Genomic DNA, 18,829 nt, shown 5'->3' with positions numbered 1-18,829 from the left:
TAGCTTGTGGTTTTATAGGCTGAGTTGTAGTTACATGGACTCTGCTACTTTCTGAGATAAACTGTAACTTCACTAAGCTTGTTTCTTCATCTATGAGGAGGGACAGTGATATGATAACAGGGCTTGGTACCAAGAAGTTACACTGAATATATGCTGGTGGTTATTTATTTTTATTGATTGGTTGATGATATCTGGCAAATAAATTTGTTTATTAATGTCTCTATGTGGTCTAAAAGAAATTTTCAAACCAAGTGCAGAGAATAGTCTGTTAGTTGCATCTTACATGTCAATTCCAGTTGGTCTACCCTGCAGCCTGTAGACTTCACTCCTAAGGTGATGCATTATAATGAAATGAGTATATGAACGTTGACTGTGGCTGTTCCTTCTTACCTAGGAAGACAGAAGAACCACATAATCTTAGGCACTGGAAAAGACTTAGTGCTCATAGAAATTAGCATCTTCGAGTGTAACAGCAGCATAGACAAAAAATGGGAGTGGGGAAGCTTGTGAGCTCTATTGATTCTTCCTGAGGTCGTGTCAGCTTCATTTGAAAGCTTGCTCAGCCTCCACTCCTGTGTTATTAGTTTATTTAGATTTTTATTATATATTTTCCAGGAAAACAGCCCCTAAATTTGAATGAAAGTAATTATCTCGTCCTTTGTCTATATAAATTTGTCAGATATAATTGCTATGTATCTCCTCTTTAGTCTCCTCATAATTATTTCTGTGAAACAATAACTGCACTTTCTGACCTTGAATCTAGAATTTCACAGCTGCAAAAAGTTGGCCTTTTTTTGTCAGAGTTTATGTCCTGCAGATCTCTTCTTTATTTGAGATTATATCAGGATGCTTTGAATTTGTGATAGTTCATGGATTATTTAACTTTTTTTTTTTTTGTCACACACAGAGTGATGTCACCAGTGAATTGAGCAGCACAATTATTCAAGCCAGTCCAGTTCCATCAGAGGAACGGGCAATAGAAAAGCAGAGAGAAAAAGGTCTGTTTCAAAGTAGAAGTAAAGTAGCACTGTCCTATAATCAGAAAAACGCAGATACAGACAATGTGACTGAAATGACTTCTCTGAGTAGCAGACCTGAAGATGTAAAGCCTTACTTCAGATTGGGTAAAGATCTTTCCTCCAAAAGTGGAGACCTATCAGAAACTGGTGCAGTAGGGTTGACCTCTAAACCCAGTGAATTGGACCAGATCAGCCTGGGTCTACTGAGCAAGTCAGGTCTCACCCACCCAGTTGTGTCAGCGACGCCACACCCTGTGTCACACCAGGCGTTTGTGAACAAAGATGAAAGAGTAGCCTCTGAAGATATGTTAACTGCTGGCAGTGCAGTAAGTGGCCAGATTCCTCATTGGATGGCCCCTGGAAACCAGGGCGCCCCTGTTCCCAGCACTATGCCTTGTAGCTCTGCTCCTGAGATGCAGAACATGCTCACTGCAGTTCCTACACTCTTGACTCAACATTCTTTTACCCAGCAGTATTTGGGAACACTGCCTCAGTGCCAGGCTGGCAGTGCCACCGTCTGTGGATTCTCAGGAAGCTGTCCATATCCTGCTGTCGCAGGAGAACATGTTCAGAACTCTGTGGCCATGGGAATTTGTCTAGGACAAAATATCGGCTCTGGATTGATGGGTGCCTCTTCCCTTTACAACCCATATTCTAACGCCTTAAATCAGAATCTTCTAAATACAGCAAAACCTTTTCCTATGCAGCCTGTTGGTACAAACTGTGGAACTGAACCATGGGATTTAGGAATACTGTCAGGATTTGGTAAGATGTTTTTTCTTGGTTATTGCTTATTGTTGCTTGCTATTATTTAAAAATTGAGTTTTGTCGGGCTCCCTGCATGGAGCCTGCTTCTCCCTTTGCCTGTGTCTCTGTCTCTGTCTGTCTCTCTCTCTCTCTCTCTCTCTCTCTCTTTCTCTCTCTGTGTCTCTCATGAATAAATAAATGAAATCTTTAAAAAATAAAATAAATAAAATAAATAAAAATAAAAATTGAGTTTTCTCAAACGAGACCACAAAATGAGTTTGTTTCAAGAAGATACTGGTTGGTCTGAATTTCTCTTAATTTTATTCTTTGTCCTAAATTGAGAACACAGACCATAATATATTTCTGTGCAAGGGTCCCTAACATGGCCTTCGAAAAACACAAACACTTAATACAAGTGAGACTCTCAGTGCTTTTGTCTTCCTGTCTCTCCTGTACTCTGTACTTAGATTTCTGTTACTCTTTCGACTAGGAACGGTCCAGTTTAGAGTTGACTCCCTGGAGAAGTGAGTCTCTTCCCACTTTTTAAAGGCTTTGGGGGATGACAGTTGTGAGAGGCAGCACCCTTCCACACTTGTCTGCAGTGGCTGAAATACCTCCTGGATTCTTCTGCTAGGGACAGCCACTCTGAGCGGAGCTGGATGCTATGCTTTCACACAGTGCACATGACCACTGGTATTCTGTCCTTGTCTCTACCCCCATTTTCTTCTCAAGGAAATTCCGGTTATTGCATAAGAATGGAGAAAAGATTGGTCTTATTAAAAATCTGGCTAGATGTAGACCTTCAAAATTAGAGCTCTCCGTAGTTTCTTAACAGGTTAAGTGTAGTGGCTTATATTTGTGGTAGAAAAAAGGGAGAGATTACTAATAGGCAATAACATCAAAGAATTGATTGGCTGTAAATTGTGGTTTGATCAGTTGTACTTGTTCTTCCTGGGCTGGATATAATGGGAAAAAAATTGTTGGCCTATGCTGAGGCTTATACAAGGTCAAGGACTCCTACAGCGGCAGGGCACTTGATATCATAGCTCTTGGGTGTCAACAGGTAGTATCGTGTAAAAATTTCCATCCATCCAGTTGTGCTTTTAATCAGGTGTTTTTCTATAACCTGCATTTGACCATGCTTTATCTTTACCCAGGGAAGGTAAGAGTACCTGAAGAACTGAAGTTTCCTCATGCTTGCTGTGTTGGCATTGCTTCACAGACCTACCTTAGTGTACTTAATCCAGCTGACCGCTGGCTACAGGTCAGCATTGGGGTTCTCACCATTAGTATCAATGGTGAAAAGGTAAGCTTTCTGTGTTTTTCACCTTTGAATTAGTAATTGCGTTATGATTAATGCTGGATTTCTCTCTAGTACTACCTTTCATAAGGGTGGGGGGAGGTCCTGTTCTCCTATCCTTGTATGCCTTGCACAGAATCATTGCAGTGGTGTATAGAAGAATAACATATCTTTTTCTTAACCCTCTCCTTTTGTTGTAGTACGTTCAGAATTGAAATCTGAATTTGTTTCTCATTTTTCTATTGGTTACTTCTTATATTTGGTTATTTATTCATCAGACCATGTAAATGTTCTTTTAGTGCTATTTAAACCACTGAAAGGTATGATTTTTGTTATTTGTCGGTTTTGTTAAATATGATTGAATATAAGTTACCATCACTTACCAAAAAAAGTTACTCTTGGGATCAGTTGACTTCATACAGTAAGTGGAGTCTTTTTGACATTTGTCTGATCACGTTCTTACATGATCTTCTTAATTACCTGGAAATACAATTTTAACATTAACTCTTAAAGCAAGGGTCACTCACATGATTAGCTAGAGGTGCTAAAGTACAATATTCTAAATCTCCTTTCACGATTAGAGTGACACGTGTGGACATGGTAGGTGGGGATGTGGCAGATGGTCAGCAACTCCTGTTTTAGAATGTCATGGTTTTGTGACTGCTGCTTGCAGATGAGTGTTGGTGGCTGAGTTTACTTTTTCCCTCTTACCTCCCGGTAATAACCCTTTTTTACCTGGCAAAATGAGATTGTGTCTACTCACCATCTTCCCTTTTCCTGGTCTTTCTTCTCTAGTCCTGAGCTCAGATGGAAAGTGTGTGATTGGAGGAAAATGGTAAGGGTGAGAGGTGAAGCTGCAGGCTCTTTTCGAGGTGTGTAAGAATTAGTGTTGCCTCTGAGTGTGGGCAGAAAGAATGCTCTTGTGTACAATGAGGAGGGAGGGTTTGCAGCAAGTTGTAATCATGCCCTTAGAGGCCTGATGAAAACCTCGGAGGTCAGTCTAATCCCCTGATTGTACAGCTGCAGACACCAGCTCTGGATGACGTGTGGGGCCTGGAGTACTGCTGTTTCCAGGAGCTTTTGCAGTGTAAGTGAGGGTATAGACCTTGTGTTTACTTTGAAACAGATGAGGGAACACATTCAACTCATCTTCCTAAGTCTTCATGATTTTAGCTAATTGTGCTTTACAGATAATGAGTTACAGGACTTGAATATTTTGGAAGAGGTCATAAATTTTCGGATTTGGTAGTTTGAGTGACTGGGGGAAAAAGGGATCTTAAACTTGATTCTAATTCTTGATTCTCCTTGTGAAGCCATTTTTTTATGAACTGTGTGGCTCTTTTTTTTTAAAGGTGGATCTTTCAGCATATCCTTGCTTAGTCTTCAAGAATAAAGTCATCATAAGACCTCATGCCACGGAAGAGATAAAAGTACTTTTCATACCATCTGATTCTGGGATTTTCAGATGTATATTCAGTGTTGCTTCTTGGCCATTTTCAGCAGATGCTGAGACCATAGCACAAGCAGAAGCCTTGGCAAGCCGAGTCATTCTCACGGCTGTCGCGGAGACCCCTGTGATCGAGGTAACCACTTGTAAGCAGATCTCTGTCATACCTGGCATTTGAATGATGGCTGTTTAAATCTTAGAAGTAATATTTGGGAAATTTGAATATGTGGGTAAATACCACCACAATATTATTTTCAAGCTAACCATTGGTTCTTAATATCTTTTTATTTTAGAATTTAAAATTATTTATTTTACAGAAACAAAATATACTTGCTAGATGTATTAGTTTGGAGTATTCTGAAAAGTCACTAGACATACTGGGTTATTTTATTTTATTTTTTAGCTTTTTTTTTTTTTTTAAGATTTTATTTATTCATGAGAGAGAGAAAGAAAGAGGCAGAGGGAAGAACAGGCTCCATGCAGGAAGCCCAATGTGGGACACAGTCCCAGGACCCCGGGATCAAGCCCTGAGCTAAAGGCAGATGCTCAACTGCTGAGCCATCCAGGCGTCCTGGGTTATTTGTTTTAAAGGAGACTAAGAAATGTAACCAGTGATATCCCTCATGCTATATGTAAACATTAGATGTTCTGTGTTAGCTTTTATTTTTAATTTTTTATTTTGTTTAAAGATTTATTTAAGTAATCTCTGTAACCAATTTGGGGCTCAGATTCACAACACCTGAGATCAAGTTGCCTGCTCCAGCGACTGAGCCAGCCAGGTGCCCCGTATTAGCCTTTTAAATATCACTTTAAGAAACAACACCGTAAGTGGTTAGGTAGGGAAAAATCTTGAATATATGTATATAGAGAAAATAAGAACAGCTGCCCTATGTTACATGAATGCATGTCCTAACTTGGAATGTTCAGTGAATCACATCATATAGGGATTTTAAAAAGTGTTGTCATGGGATCCCTGGGTGGCGCAGCGGTTTGGCGCCTGCCTTTGGCCCAGGGCGCGATCCTGGAGACTCAGGATCGAATCCCACGTCGGGCTCCGGGTGCATGGAGCCTGCTTCTCCCTCTGCCTGTGTCTCTGCCTCTCTCTCTCTCTCTCACTGTGTGCCTATCATAAATAAATAAAATTTAAAAAAAAAAAAAAAAAGTGTTGTCATGTCAATTTGGATGGACATGAGGACTAAGCTTTGTCTCGAGTGATGAAGTCACCAGTGTTGATGATCTTCCAGAGTTTGAGTACAGTTGTTTTCTCCCTGGAGTACTTCTCCCATACACTCTCTCACTTTTTCTAGATATCACCTCATACTGTTGATAGAATGGCAGTTCCCCTCTGGCCCCTCATCCCCACACACTTACCTCCTCCCTTTGGCTCGCTTTACTTCTCTGCTTAGCATTTTCAGCGGTGATATACTAAATACTTACCTGTTTATTGTCTGATCCTCCTTGCCCCCACTAGAGTGTTAGCTGTTTGGGGATCAGGACATGTGTCTCTTTTGTTCCCTTCCAGAATAGTGCTTGGCACATAGTAGGGGCTCAAGTAATAGTTGCTGAACTGTTTTTGGACAGAAGGTGGAAATAGCAATACTTCTAAATGTATATGGTTTTTGAAATATTATATTACATATTACATATATGTGTACCAAGACCAGTGAATATAATCAGCGGTTTCATCCATATTGTTAAAGATGTATGTATTAAGTCTGGCCAAGGAAGACATTATGGATTGTCTCTAGGGGAAATTGGATCGTTACATGTTTTAAAGTATATTTATGGGATCCCTGAGTGGCGCAGCGGTTTGGCGCCTGCCTTTGGCCCAGGGCGCGATCCTGGAGACCCGGGATCGAATCCCACGTCGGGCTCCCGGTGCATGGAGCCTGCTTCTCCCTCTGCCTGTGTCTCTGCCTCTCTCTCTCTCTCTCTCTGTGACTATCATAAATAAATTAAAAAAAATTAAAAAAAAAAATTTTTTTTTAAAAAGTATATTTATAGTTTGAGGTATTTTTTTGAGATTTTATTTTGAGAAAGAGCACGTTTGCATGAGTGGAGGCAGGGGCAAAGGAAGAGGGAGAGAATCTCAGGCAGATTCTGTGCTGAGTGCAGAGCCTGACATGGTGCTTGATCTTACAACCCGGAGATCATGACTTGAGCTGAAACCAAGAGTTGGACACTTAACTGTCGGAACGACCCAGGTACCCCAAAAGTACATTCATAGTTTACAAATTTTTTAGGGATGTTGCAGCTGCCTCTCCTCTTCACACTCCCCACATTGGAGTCAGAATATGGGTTGGGGGGGAGGAGAGAGATTACATGGCATAGTATGTGTTGGATTTATGTTAGTATTTGTGTGCTTGAAAAGAAAGGCTTCTGAGTGCAGAATTCTTTCATATGTCCTTAGCTCTGATTTGGTACTGTGTGGTTCCAGTCTTCTATATCATTATTAATATTTCTGTGTACTTACTCTTTTGGCCTCTGAGCGATGTGTTTGTGGATTTGCCTGTTTCTCCTTATAATTCTATTGATGTTTGTCTTGGGTATTCTGAGATCTGAGGTTTTGTGTATTTAGACTCTAGATCATTTTTATCTTCTAAGTGAAATCATTCCATTTATTTTATGTTTTTAAATATTTATTTATTCATTCATTCATTCATTCATGATAGACATAGAAAAAGAGAGAGAGAGAGAGAGAGAGAGAGGCAGAGACACAGGCAGAGGGAGAAGCAGGCTCCATGCCGGGAGCCTGACGCATGACTCGATCCCGAGACTACAGGATCGCGCTCTGGGCCAAAGACAGATGCTAAACCGCTGAGCCACCAGGGATCCCCGAAATCATTCCTTTTTAAAATAGCAGTTCTCTTTCATCTTTCTTTTGCATCTGTATTAGTTTCGAAGTTACACATTTCTGTTCCCTTTTTATTCAAACTGGTTATTCAGTCTAAAATTAATTAACAGCTCTGTTCTAGCCCAAACAACACAAAAAGCTACAGTTATTTTAATGCTGATCTTTTCTTTCTGTAATATCTTTCATTAATATTTTAGTCCCAAATGGTTTTAAAATCCCAACATTGAACTTTTTTTAACAGACTGATCAAGCTCATTATATTCTTTTTAAATGGTTTTAAAATCCCAACATTGAACTTTTTTTAACAGACTGATCAAGCTCATTATATTCTTTTTGTGCTCAACATTGTGTCTTGAATCTTCTGTTTTTATCTTTTTCATAGACTCTATTATCTGTATTTAAAATATACTTACAATTCAGATTATTTGTAGTTCCACAGGTGCTGATTCTTCTGCTAGTTTTGCCAGGTCTTCCCGATTACTTTCTTCATGTAGTTCTATTTTTTTAGGTTTTTTTTTTTTTAGGTTTTTTTTTTTTTAGTTCTAATTTTTGAATTGATACTTAAATTTTTAAAATGTGAGTTCACCTCATGGAGGCTGCTCATTACTATAGAAATCCCACATGTCTTCGTTTTTTGAAGTGTCTGTAGAGTGGTTTGTATAACTTTGGTGGGTACTAAAGGTCTCAGTGATTTTCTTTCCTTCCTTTTTTATTATTTTATTGAAGTTCAATTTCCCAACATATACTAGAACACCAACTACTCCCTCCTCAGTGCCCGTCACCCCAACCCACTGCCCACCTCCCGTTCCACTACCCTTTGTTCGTTTCCCAGAGTTAGGAATCTCTCATGGTTTGTCACCCTCTCTATTTTCCCCACTCAATTTCCCTCCTTTCCCTTATAATCTGTCTCACTGTTTCTTATATTCCCCGTATGAGTGAAACCATATGATGATTGTCCTTCTCCAATTGACTCATTTCACTCAGCATAATACCCTCCAGTTAAATCCACGTTGAGGCAAATAGTGGGTATTCGTCCTTTCTGATGGCTGAGTAATATTCCATTGTACATATAGACCACATCTTCCTTATCCATTCATCTGTCGATGGACACCGAGGCTCCTTCTACAGTTTGGCTATTGTGGACATTGCTGCTATAAACATTAGGGTGCAGGTGTCCTGCATCTATATCTTTGGGGTAAATCCCCAGGAGTGCAATTGCTGGGTCGTAGGGTAGCTCTAGTATTAACTCTTGAGTAACCTTTACATTGCTTTCCAGGATGGCTGTACCAGCGTGCATTCCCACCAACAGTGCAAGAGGGTTCCCCTTCTCCACATCCTCTCCAACATTTGTGGTTTCCTGCCTTGTTAATTTTCCCCATTCTCACTGGTGTGAAGTGGTATCTTATTGTGGTTTTCATTTGTATTTCCCTGATGGCAAGTGATGTGGCGCATTTTCTCATATGCTTGTTGTCCATGTGAATGTCTTCTTTGAAGAAATTTCTGTTCATGTCTTCTGCCCATTTCATGATTGGATTTTTTGTTTCTTGGGTGTTGAGTTTAAGAAGTCCTTTATAGATGTTGGATACCAGCCCTTTATCTGCTATGTCATTTGCAAATATCTGTAGGCTTTTAGTTTTGTTGACTGTTTCTTTTGCTGTGCAGAAGCTTTTTATCTTGATTAAGTCCCAATAGTTCATTTTTGCTTTTGTTTCCCTTGCATTCCTAGATGTGTCTTGCAAGAAGTTGCTGTGGCCAAGTTCAAAAAGAGTGTTGCCTGTGTTCTCCTCTAGGATTTTGATGGATTCTTGTCTTACATTTAGATCTTTCATCCATTTTGAGTTTCTCTTTGTGTCTGGTATAAGAGAATGGTCTAGTTTAATTCTTCTGCATGTGGATGTCCAATTTTCCCAGCACCATTTATTGAAGAGACTGTCCTTTTTCCAGTGGATAGTCTTTCCTGCTTTGTTGAATATTAGTTGACCATAGAGTTGGGGGCCCATTTCTGGGTTCTCACTTCTGTTCCATTGATTTGTGTGTCTGTTTTTGTGCCAGTACCACACTGTCTTGAAGATCACAGCTTTGTAGTACAGGTTGAAATCTGGCATTGTGATGCCCCCCAGCTCTGGTTTTCTTTTCAGTATTCCCCTGGCTATTCGGGGTCTTTTCTGATTCCACACAAATCTTAAGATTATTTGTTCCAACTCTGGAAGAAAGTCTCTGGTATTTTGATAGGGATTTAATTGAACATGGAAATTGCCCTGGGTAGCATAGACATTTTCAGAATATTCTTCCATTCCATAGGCATGGAATGTTTTTCCATTTCTTTGTGTCTTACTCAATTTCTTTCAGAAGTCTTCTGTAGTTTTTAGGGTACAGATCCCTTACCTCTTTGGTTAGGTTTATTCCTGGGTATCTTGTGCTTTTGGGTGCAATTGTAAATGGGACTGACTCCCTTAATTTCTCTTTCTTCAATCTCATTGTTAGTGTATAGATATGCCACTGATTTCTGGGCATTGATTTTGTATCCTGCCACTTTGCCGAATTGCTGTATGAGTTCTAGCAATCTTGGGGTGGAGTCTTCTGGGTTTTCTATGTACAGTATCATGTCATCTGCGAAGAGAGAGAGTTTGACTTCTTGGCCAATTTGAATGTCTTTTATTTCTCTTTGTTGTCTGATTGCTGAGGCTAGGACTTCTAGGACCTTGTTGAATAACCGTGGTGAGAATGGACATCCCTGTCGTGTTCCTGATCTTAGGGGAAAGGCTCTCAGTGTTTCTCCATTGAGTATGATATTCACTCTGGACTTTTCATAGATGGCTTTTAAGATACTGAGGAAAGTCCCTGTATCCCTACACTCTGAAGAGTTTTGGTCAGGAATAGATGCTGTATTTTGTCAAATGCTTTTTCTGCATCTATTGAGAGGATCATATGGTTCTTGTTTTTTCTCTTATTGATGTGATCTATCACGTCGATTGTTTTACAAGGGTTGAACCAACCTTGCATCCCAGGGATAAATCCCACTTGGTCATGGTAAATAATCTTCTTAATGTATTGTTGGGTCCTGTTGGCTAGTATCTTAGTGAGAATTTTTGCATGCATGTTCATAAGGGGTATTGGTCTATAATTCTCCTTTTTGGTGGAGTCTTTGTCTGGTTTTGAAATTAAGGTGATGCTGGCCTCATAAAACGAGTTTGGAAGTATTATGGCTGTTTCTATCCTTCAAAACAGCTTTAGTAGAATAGGTATTATTTCTTCTTGAAACCTATGATAGAATTCCCCTGGGAAGCCATCTGGCCCTGGATTTTTGTGTCTTGGGAGGTTTTTGATGACTGCTTCAATTGCCTTGCTGGTTATTGGCCTGTTCAGGTTTTTTATTTCTTCCTGTTCCAGTTTTGGTAATTTGTGGTTTTCCAGAAATGGGTCCATTTCTTCCAGATTGCCTAATTTGTTGGCATATTGCTGCACATAATACGTTTTTTAAATCGTTTGTATTTCCTTGGTATTGGTTGTAATCTCTCCTCTTTCATTTGTGGTTTTATTAATTTGAGTCTTTTTTCTTTTTAATAAGGCTGGCTAATGATTTATCTATCTTATTAATTCTTTTAAAGAACCAATTCCAGCTTTGTTGATTCTGTTCTACAGTTCTTCTGGTCTCTATTTCATGGAGTTCTACTCAAATCATTATCTTCCTTCTTCTGCCTGGTGTAGGTTTTTCTTAATTTTAATTTTAATTTTAATTAATTAATTAATTTATTTTCTGGTGTAGGTTTTACTTGCTGTTCTTTCTCCAGTTCCTTTAGGCGCAAACTTACTAGTTTGTGTATTTGAGTCTTTTCCAATTTTTTGAGGGATTACAATACAAGCGTATTGTGATGTATTTCCCTCTTAGAACTGCTTTTTCTGTATCCCAAAGATTTTTGAACAGCTGTATCTTCATTTTCATTAGTTTCCATGAATCTTTTTAATTCTTCCCAAATTTCCTGGTTGACCCATTCATCTTTTAGCAGGATGCCCTTTAACTTCCATGTGTTTGAGTTTCTTCCAAATTTCTTCTTGTGATTGAGTTCAAGTTTCAAAGCATTATGGTCTGAAAATATGCAGGGGACAATCCCAATCTTTTGGTATCAGTTGAGACCTGATTTGTGACCCAGTATGTTTTCTATCCTGGGGAAAGTTCCACTCGTGCTGGAGAAGAACGTGTATTCAGATGGAAAGTTCTGTATGTATCTGTGAAATCCATCTGGGTCCAGTGTATAGTTTAAGCCCCTTGTTTCTTTTGTGATGTTGTGCTTAGATCTGTCATTTGCAGAAAGTGCTGTGTTGAAGTCTCCTACTATTAGTGTATTATTATCTAAATGTGTTTTTACTTTGGTTATTAATTGATATACTTGGCAGCTCCCACATTGGGGGCATAAATATTCATGATTTTTAGGTCTTCTTGTTTGATAGGCCTTTCAAGTATGATATAGTGCTCCTCTTCATCTCTTACTACAGCCTTTGGGATAAACTAATTTATCTGATGTAAGGATTGCTACCCAAGCTTACTTTTGAGGACCATTTGAATGGTAAATGGTTTTCCACCCCTTCATTTTCAGGCGGGAGGTGTCCTTAGGTCTAAAATGAGTCTCTTGTAGACAACAAATAGATGGGTCTTGCTTTTTTATCCAGTTTGAAACCCTGCGTCTTTTGATGGGATCATTTAGCCCATTCACGTTCAGAGTAACTATTGAAAGATGTGAATTTCATGTCATCTTAATACTTGTTCAGTCCCTGTTTTTGTGGACTGTTTCTTTGGGCTCCCTCTTTTTCTTTTACAGGGTTCCCCTTAATATTTCTTGCAGAGCTGGTTTGCTGGTCACATGTTCTTTCAGTTTCTGCCTATCCTGGAAGCTCTTTAGCCTTGCTGGATAAAGTATCCTTGGTGGCATGTTTTTCTCATTTAGTACCCCGAATAGATCATGCCAGCCCCATCTGGCCTGCCAGGTCTCTGTGGAGAGATCTGCTGTTAATCTGGTATTTCCCCCCATATAAATTAAGAATTTCTTGTCTCGAGCTGCTTTAAGAATTTTCTCTTTATCTTTGGAATTTGCAAGTTTCACTATTAAATGTTGAAGTGTTCAACGGTTTTTTTTTTTTTTTTTTGGTGGTGGGGGTCTCTTCTCCATCTTGGATCTGAATGCCTGTATCCTTCCTCAGACTTGGGAAGTTCTCAGCTATGATTTGTTCAAATATACTTTGTGGCCCTCTCTCCCTTTAGGCCTCTTCTGGAATCACAATTAGATGTATATTCTTCTTTCTGAGGCCATCATTTATTTCCCTAAGCCTTTCCTCATGGGCTCTTAATTTTTTTTTTCCTCAGCTTCCTTCCTTTCCATCAACTTGCCCTCTATGTCAGTCACTCTTTCTTCTGCTTCATTAACCCTTGCAGTTTAGGACCTCCAGTTTGGATTGCATCTCATTTAATTGATTTTTAATTTCAGCCTTATTAGATCTCAATTCTGCGGTAACGAAGTCTCTAGAGTCCTTTATGCTTTTTTCCAGAGTCCCCAGTAGCTTTAAAATTGTGCTTCTGTATTGGCTTTATGACATGGAATAAAATCCATATTCTGTAACTCTTGGCAGAGAGTACTGTTTCTGATTCATTCTTTTGTAGTGAATTCTTCCTTCTACTAATTTTTTCCAGTGCAGAGTGGCTATATGAGTAGGACTAGTCAAAAGTATCAGCCACAACCTAAGTGAATTCCACTCTGGATGATTCTGATGAGGTCAGAGACCAGAAAATGAAAAAGATCAGAAGAAAATAAAACAAAAAGACCACTAAAGTGACAAACAAATTCTAAAACAAAGTAGTAAAAAATAAAAGGCCAAAGACCCTAAAGAACCGTGCTCCCAAAGACTACCTCTCCCAAAGGGAATGGGGCTCAGCCACCTCCATCTGGATCTGTCCCTGTAACCAACTGGCTTCTCCCAAATGCGGTGAGGGCTGTGGTGCTCCAGCCCTTTGTGGAGATCACCGGGTTTTGCGGTGTGCTCTCCCCGGGGTGCCCCTCCTCTACTAGTGACTCCGGGAATCTAGAGGCTTCACTGCCCCCTGCGATTCTGCCCAATTTCCCTGCTGAGCAGTTTTCTGTTCCAGAAAACTCTGGTGCGGAATTTTAAAGTTCCCACTTCCCTGAGGCTGGGCTTTCCTGGCCCAGAGGCTGTTGCTGCTCTGCTTTAGCCCAGCTCCTCGTGGGGCCCTTCCCCTACTTGATTCTTTATTTTTTTCTGCCTTCCAACCTTATTAGAAACGAAAACTCTTCTCTCTGTAGTGTTCCAGCTGTTCTCTCCTTAAATGTCAGGTCGGATTTGTAGGTGTCCGGGATGTTTTGAAAGTTTCCTAGGTAAGTTGGTGGGACCAGGTGAGTTGAGGACCCCCTACTCTTCTGCCATCTTGCCCCACCTCCCCCTCAGTGATTTCCAACTTGGAGTTCCCATGCCTCATGTGGTATAGGCTTGAGGTTTTACTTTCTTGCAAAATGATCTCCGGACAATCTTCCCTGTTATCTCCTCAGCCATGGAAACAGTTTTTCCAGGTCCCTTTTCATAAAAAGGGCACTTCTTTGAATTTCTGCATTTGACATTGGGAGTTTAAATTCCATTCCAAAGCCTTGCCCTGCTCCCGTCAAGCTCAGGGTCCTGCCATCTGTTCTCAGGCAGGTGTTGAAACTCAACTACCTTGGGAGTGGATTGATCAGACCTTCATGGTCCACCATGGAAGTCGGCTCCCATTTGCCAGTCTGTTTTTTACTTCCTTTTATATTCAACCAGGCTAAAGAAATGTATGTATATTTTAAATATTATCCAACATTTCTACATGTATGGGTATGAGGGTCTGTGTTAAGTTGTTCTCCAGTGTTTAAAGAAGTCATCTGCTGTGATGACAGGCCCTCATTCTAAATTTTGATGTCTGTTTTGATATATATTTTAAACACTTTCAGTTTTGTCAGAAATTTGGACTTAATCTGAAAATGCCAATGTACATTTTGAAGGGAATTGAAAAGTTAAAATTGTATAATAGAGCTCATAGCTCAATGAAGGGAAGCTTATATATGTTATAAAATGGTCTTTCTTAATATCTAACAGTCTTTTCAAAGTAGCAACAACAAATATATTGCTTTGTCGTATAGTATATATCTGGGTACAAGGACTACCTCAAAAAACAAAGAATTTAACATTATTTTTGTAGAAAATAGCAGTTGTAAAATTGCCTAGGGAAACTTAGATAAGTTCACATTTCATGACAACTATTTGTGGCTGTAAAGAGTGGTGATAAGAATATAAGCTGTGAAGTTTATTAATACATTGCTTTTTAGAAACCGGTCTTTTTTTTCATAATTAGGTAGATACAGAAAAGAAAGATGTTCTTGATTTTGGTGACTTGACTTACGGAAGCTGGAAAGCTCTGCCATTAAAATTGATAAACAAGACTCATGCCACTGTGCCAATCAGACTTGTTATTAATGCTGTAAGTACTAACATACAGTAAGAAAACTTTACAGAGCACATTGATTTGGAATTGTAGACACCGCTAATATCATTCTTGATTAATTTTTCTTATGGAAATAAATTTTTTTTAAGGATTCTGTCCACAAATTTAACATCACACCAACATTGGCCTAGTGGCTTTATTGAAACTGATTCTCAATTTCTGAACAGAATGCTGTAGCCTGGCGCTGCTTCACATTTTCCAAGGCACCCATCCATGCCTCTTGGAAAGAGACTCCATATGCCGATGTGATTGCTCAGCTTGCAGCTCCTTCTGTGGTCAACCACGTGATGCCTGCTAGTTATGATGGACAGGTAAGATGGGGGATTAAAGAACTACCTTAGATTTAAAGAGGAAGTTAAGTTTCCAAACAACTTACCTTTCATTAAGGTTTAAATCTTAATGCTAGTGTAAATTTATTTTATTTTGTTTTATAGGATCCAGAGTTTCTGATAATTTGGGTTCTTTTCCATAGTCCAAAGAAACGGATCACTTCTTCAGGTAGCATGTGTATATTTTTTGGAAATTGCTTTACTTTGTAGATAAATAAGCCACAAAATTGAGGAGTAGTTCCTCCATCAGTAAATGTGAATACTTTGAGTAATTTGTCAAATATTTTATGTTGTTTTAAAGATGGGGCAGAGACCATGCTGTTTTGGGTCAAACTCCTGTGTAGGTAACCCCAGCAAGTACTGCTGAAGACCTGTTGGGATCTTTTCTGTTCACTGATTTTGTCACATCTACCAATTGGATATTTTCTTTTTCTCCTTCCCCTCTACTCATTTGTTTCCTCTTTGAATTCATTAAAAAGTCATCTTGCTTAGGATTTCTTGTGACCCCTGAAGGCATAGTGCTGGACCACATGAGGCATTTAGAACTGAATAACTCTCAGGCACCTGGATGACTCAGAGGTTGAATATCTGCCTTCAGTTCAGGTCATGATCCCTAGATCTTGGGATTGAGTCCCACATGGGGCTCCCAGCAGGGAGTGTGCTTCTCTCTCTGCCTGTGTCTCCGTCTCTCTCTTTCTGTCTCTCATGGATAAATAAATAAAACTAAAAAAAAAAAAAAAAAGAACTGAACAACTCTCAGGTCTGTAACTAAAAGAATAAACTTTTACAGAGATCTTGGACTCAGCAGAAGAGTTCTTGGCAAGAGTGGATATAGAAGTTGATAGCCCAAACCCTACACCAGTCATTAAAAGTGTTCGTCTCCAAGCAAGAACAGGAATAGCTAGGATACATGCTCCAAAAGACTTACAGGTATCCATACTTCTCTTTGCCATGATTTTATGTTAAGGTTGATTTCATTCTTGTTGTGATATTATTTTAAATGTCGGTTTTACCCCATCCTCTAGACTATGCACTTGCTTGCCAGTGTGGCTTCCTCAACAAAGCAGCACTTACCTTTGAAAAATGCAGGGAATATTGACGTTTACTTGGATATCAGGGTAAGAATTTGTGTCAGAATGCTATGACATGGTATTTCCTTAGACTGTGAAATGGAAGTATATCCTCATATTGTGGAGGTTGCTCAGCTGCCACCTTGGCAGAGTGCCATGGGGGTCAAATGCAAGAACCTGTGTGTGGGCTTTAAAAGCTGGTGGTTAAACTAGTATGAAATAGATGGTAGGGCACTTGAACTTTGACATCTGATGTTTTAACAAGTAAAAACCAAGTTCTTAGATTAGTTCCCGGAATCTGTGTGTGTTATCCTATAGACAGGTAGAATTGGAGGAGAGTGATCACGTATGGAGACATTATTTCTGAGACATGTGGGTGAGCTAAAGGATATTAGGAGTAGGGTGGGAGATGAAGTTTGTTATGGAAGAGGAAGTGCCCTTTCCAGGAGAGTAAGACGAGGCAGGGCAGTGACAGACAGGCACAAAGGAAAAGTCACCTGTCAGAGTAAGTGAAGAACGGGAGGAGTGGACTAGAAGCCCTTTTTGCAGAAGTTGGCATTTAGTAATAATTGTGTAAATATTTAGATTCCAGATCAAGGAAGTCACTTTTCAGTGGATCCAGAGAATCTATTCCTTAAAACTGGAGAAGAACGAGAAGTTACAGTTACATTTACTCCAGAGGACCCCAAGACCTATGAGGAAAGGTAATATAAAATTATTTATAATGGCAAGCTTTAACTTTTTGCTCAAAACAGCTGCTTATAGACCTGTGCTTCATTCCACAGCCTGAATGAGTACATGTTTTCTCTCACCTAATAATGTAGCTCCGTTTAGCCTCTTTTAGCCTCAGATTTTCTTTTTTGTTTACTAAAACTCTCCTTTTAAACCAGCTGACTAGAAATGAAGAAATTACTATTTTCAAGAATATTCTGACAAAAGTAAATAATAAAACATCAGTCTTAATGTTTCTCATGAACTTTTCCTCGCTCTCCAAGGAAACCATCGCTAGTTGTTAAAGACACTTCCCTTACTCCCATCCCTTCTCCAAGCTTGTGACATTTTGGTGCCCAGATCCTCAGTGAGTATTACCTGGCAGTGATCAGAGCACCATCGTCATTAGTATTTGAACTTGCTTGGTAAACAGAGCTTAGAAGCATGCTCTCCTGAGACATATGTGGTCTGGCCTCCATGTGGGTTATAGATACCCTAGTGTGCTCAGTCTGTTACGTGATCTTACAGAGAGGGGCTAGCTTGCACAGATGTGACTACTTTTGCCTGGTGCACATGCCTGCAACTTCACCGAGTTAATTCTCTCATCTGGGAAGCTTTCCTCGGCTCTTCCCAAATTCCTCATAAAGAGTAGTTGCTAATATTCCTGTGGCCCTCTGAACTTGCCCGCTCCCATTATGTAGATGATATTATGATCGTCTCTTTCCTTGTCTGTATTCTTCTCTGGAATATAAGCTGTAAGGGTGGGAATGTAATTGTTTTCTCAGCACTCAGTCCAATCTCTTGGGACAAAGGACGCTTGTGGGGAATAGATACCAATAGAAGTGAACTTTGGACGTTAAATTTAGATGGTTTTCTTTGTTAGGATCTTGAAAATATTCGTGCAGCCCTTTGGACCTCAATATGAAGTGGTGTTAAAAGGTGAAGTCGTTTCTTCAGGAAATAAACCTCTGACACCTGGCTCTTGCTGCTCAGATGTTCCATCAATTTTGTCCAACAAGCAGTTTCTGGCCTGGGGAGGTGTTCCTCTTGGTAGAACACAGTAAGTATGCATGTAGCAGCTTCTGAATGTGAAGATTCTGCTGTCTTCCCATAGCGTTATTCTCTGCTTTGATAATTATGACCATGTTATGTTTTTAGAGTTGAAATAAGGCTGTCTTACGTTCCTTAATCTTCCGATCATGAATGCAGATGTTTTAATTAAAATTTTCACCTCTGCAGTCCAAAAAACTAAGTTTCCACTTTCTTAAGCTTTTTTTCTCTGCTGATTACCAAGTTCAGGCAATTAAGAGTTTTTTCCTTCTCTGGAAAGCCCTATGGAAGGATAGGAAGAAAAAATACTCGAAAACCTTGCATTCTGCTAAAGGAGTTTACAAAGTCACTAGTGAATACTTTGTATTTTAAAGAGTATAAGACATATTTAACAGAGCAGATATATTTTGTCCTGTTTAATGTGAATTACATCTGGAATCTTATTTTTATATGTGTTTTGATCATACATTTTGAATATGAACTCTGAGTAGATTGACCTATAATGTATAGTATAATATTTTTCCCTTCGTAAGCTTAGCAATATAGCTAAATTTTTATCAACCTCAAATATACTAATTAATAACCTAGTAATTATTAAACCTCAGTGTCTCCTTTCATATTTTGCATTTTTGCATTTTTGTATATGACCTGAATGTTTTATCAATACATTTCTGTGGTCCCTGAGAGATAAGAACCTCCTGGCTGAATCTATACTATAGGGTACTTCTTTAAAATTATAGTTTTGTCTGTGCAAAAAGGATCTAATTGAAC

At 39.3% G+C, this 18,829-nt stretch overlaps 1 protein-coding gene across 6 annotated transcripts in view; it reads left to right on the top strand.

Annotated features, from left to right (window-relative positions):
* The window catches only part of CEP192 (centrosomal protein 192), a 159,794-nt gene that overhangs the window by 90,177 nt on the left and 50,788 nt on the right, over positions 1–18,829 (top strand). For all 6 annotated transcript variants that reach the window (XM_041767448.1, XM_041767440.1, XM_041767443.1 and 3 more), the window contains 10 exons: positions 908–1,784; positions 2,924–3,072; positions 4,419–4,649; positions 14,749–14,874; positions 15,066–15,209; positions 15,333–15,396; positions 16,018–16,157; positions 16,253–16,345; positions 16,883–17,001; positions 17,892–18,068. In XM_041767448.1, coding sequence (XP_041623382.1) covers positions 908–1,784; positions 2,924–3,072; positions 4,419–4,649; positions 14,749–14,874; positions 15,066–15,209; positions 15,333–15,396; positions 16,018–16,157; positions 16,253–16,345; positions 16,883–17,001; positions 17,892–18,068 — 2,120 coding nt within the window. The remainder of the gene's footprint in view (positions 1–907; positions 1,785–2,923; positions 3,073–4,418; positions 4,650–14,748; positions 14,875–15,065; positions 15,210–15,332; positions 15,397–16,017; positions 16,158–16,252; positions 16,346–16,882; positions 17,002–17,891; positions 18,069–18,829) is intronic.

This window comes from Vulpes lagopus, chromosome 1 (genome assembly GCF_018345385.1).
Source record: "Vulpes lagopus strain Blue_001 chromosome 1, ASM1834538v1, whole genome shotgun sequence".
Classification (NCBI taxonomy): Eukaryota; Metazoa; Chordata; class Mammalia; order Carnivora; family Canidae; genus Vulpes; species Vulpes lagopus.
The sequence above is the reverse complement of the archived record's forward strand: the minus strand, read 5'-3'. Positions and strand labels throughout refer to the sequence as shown.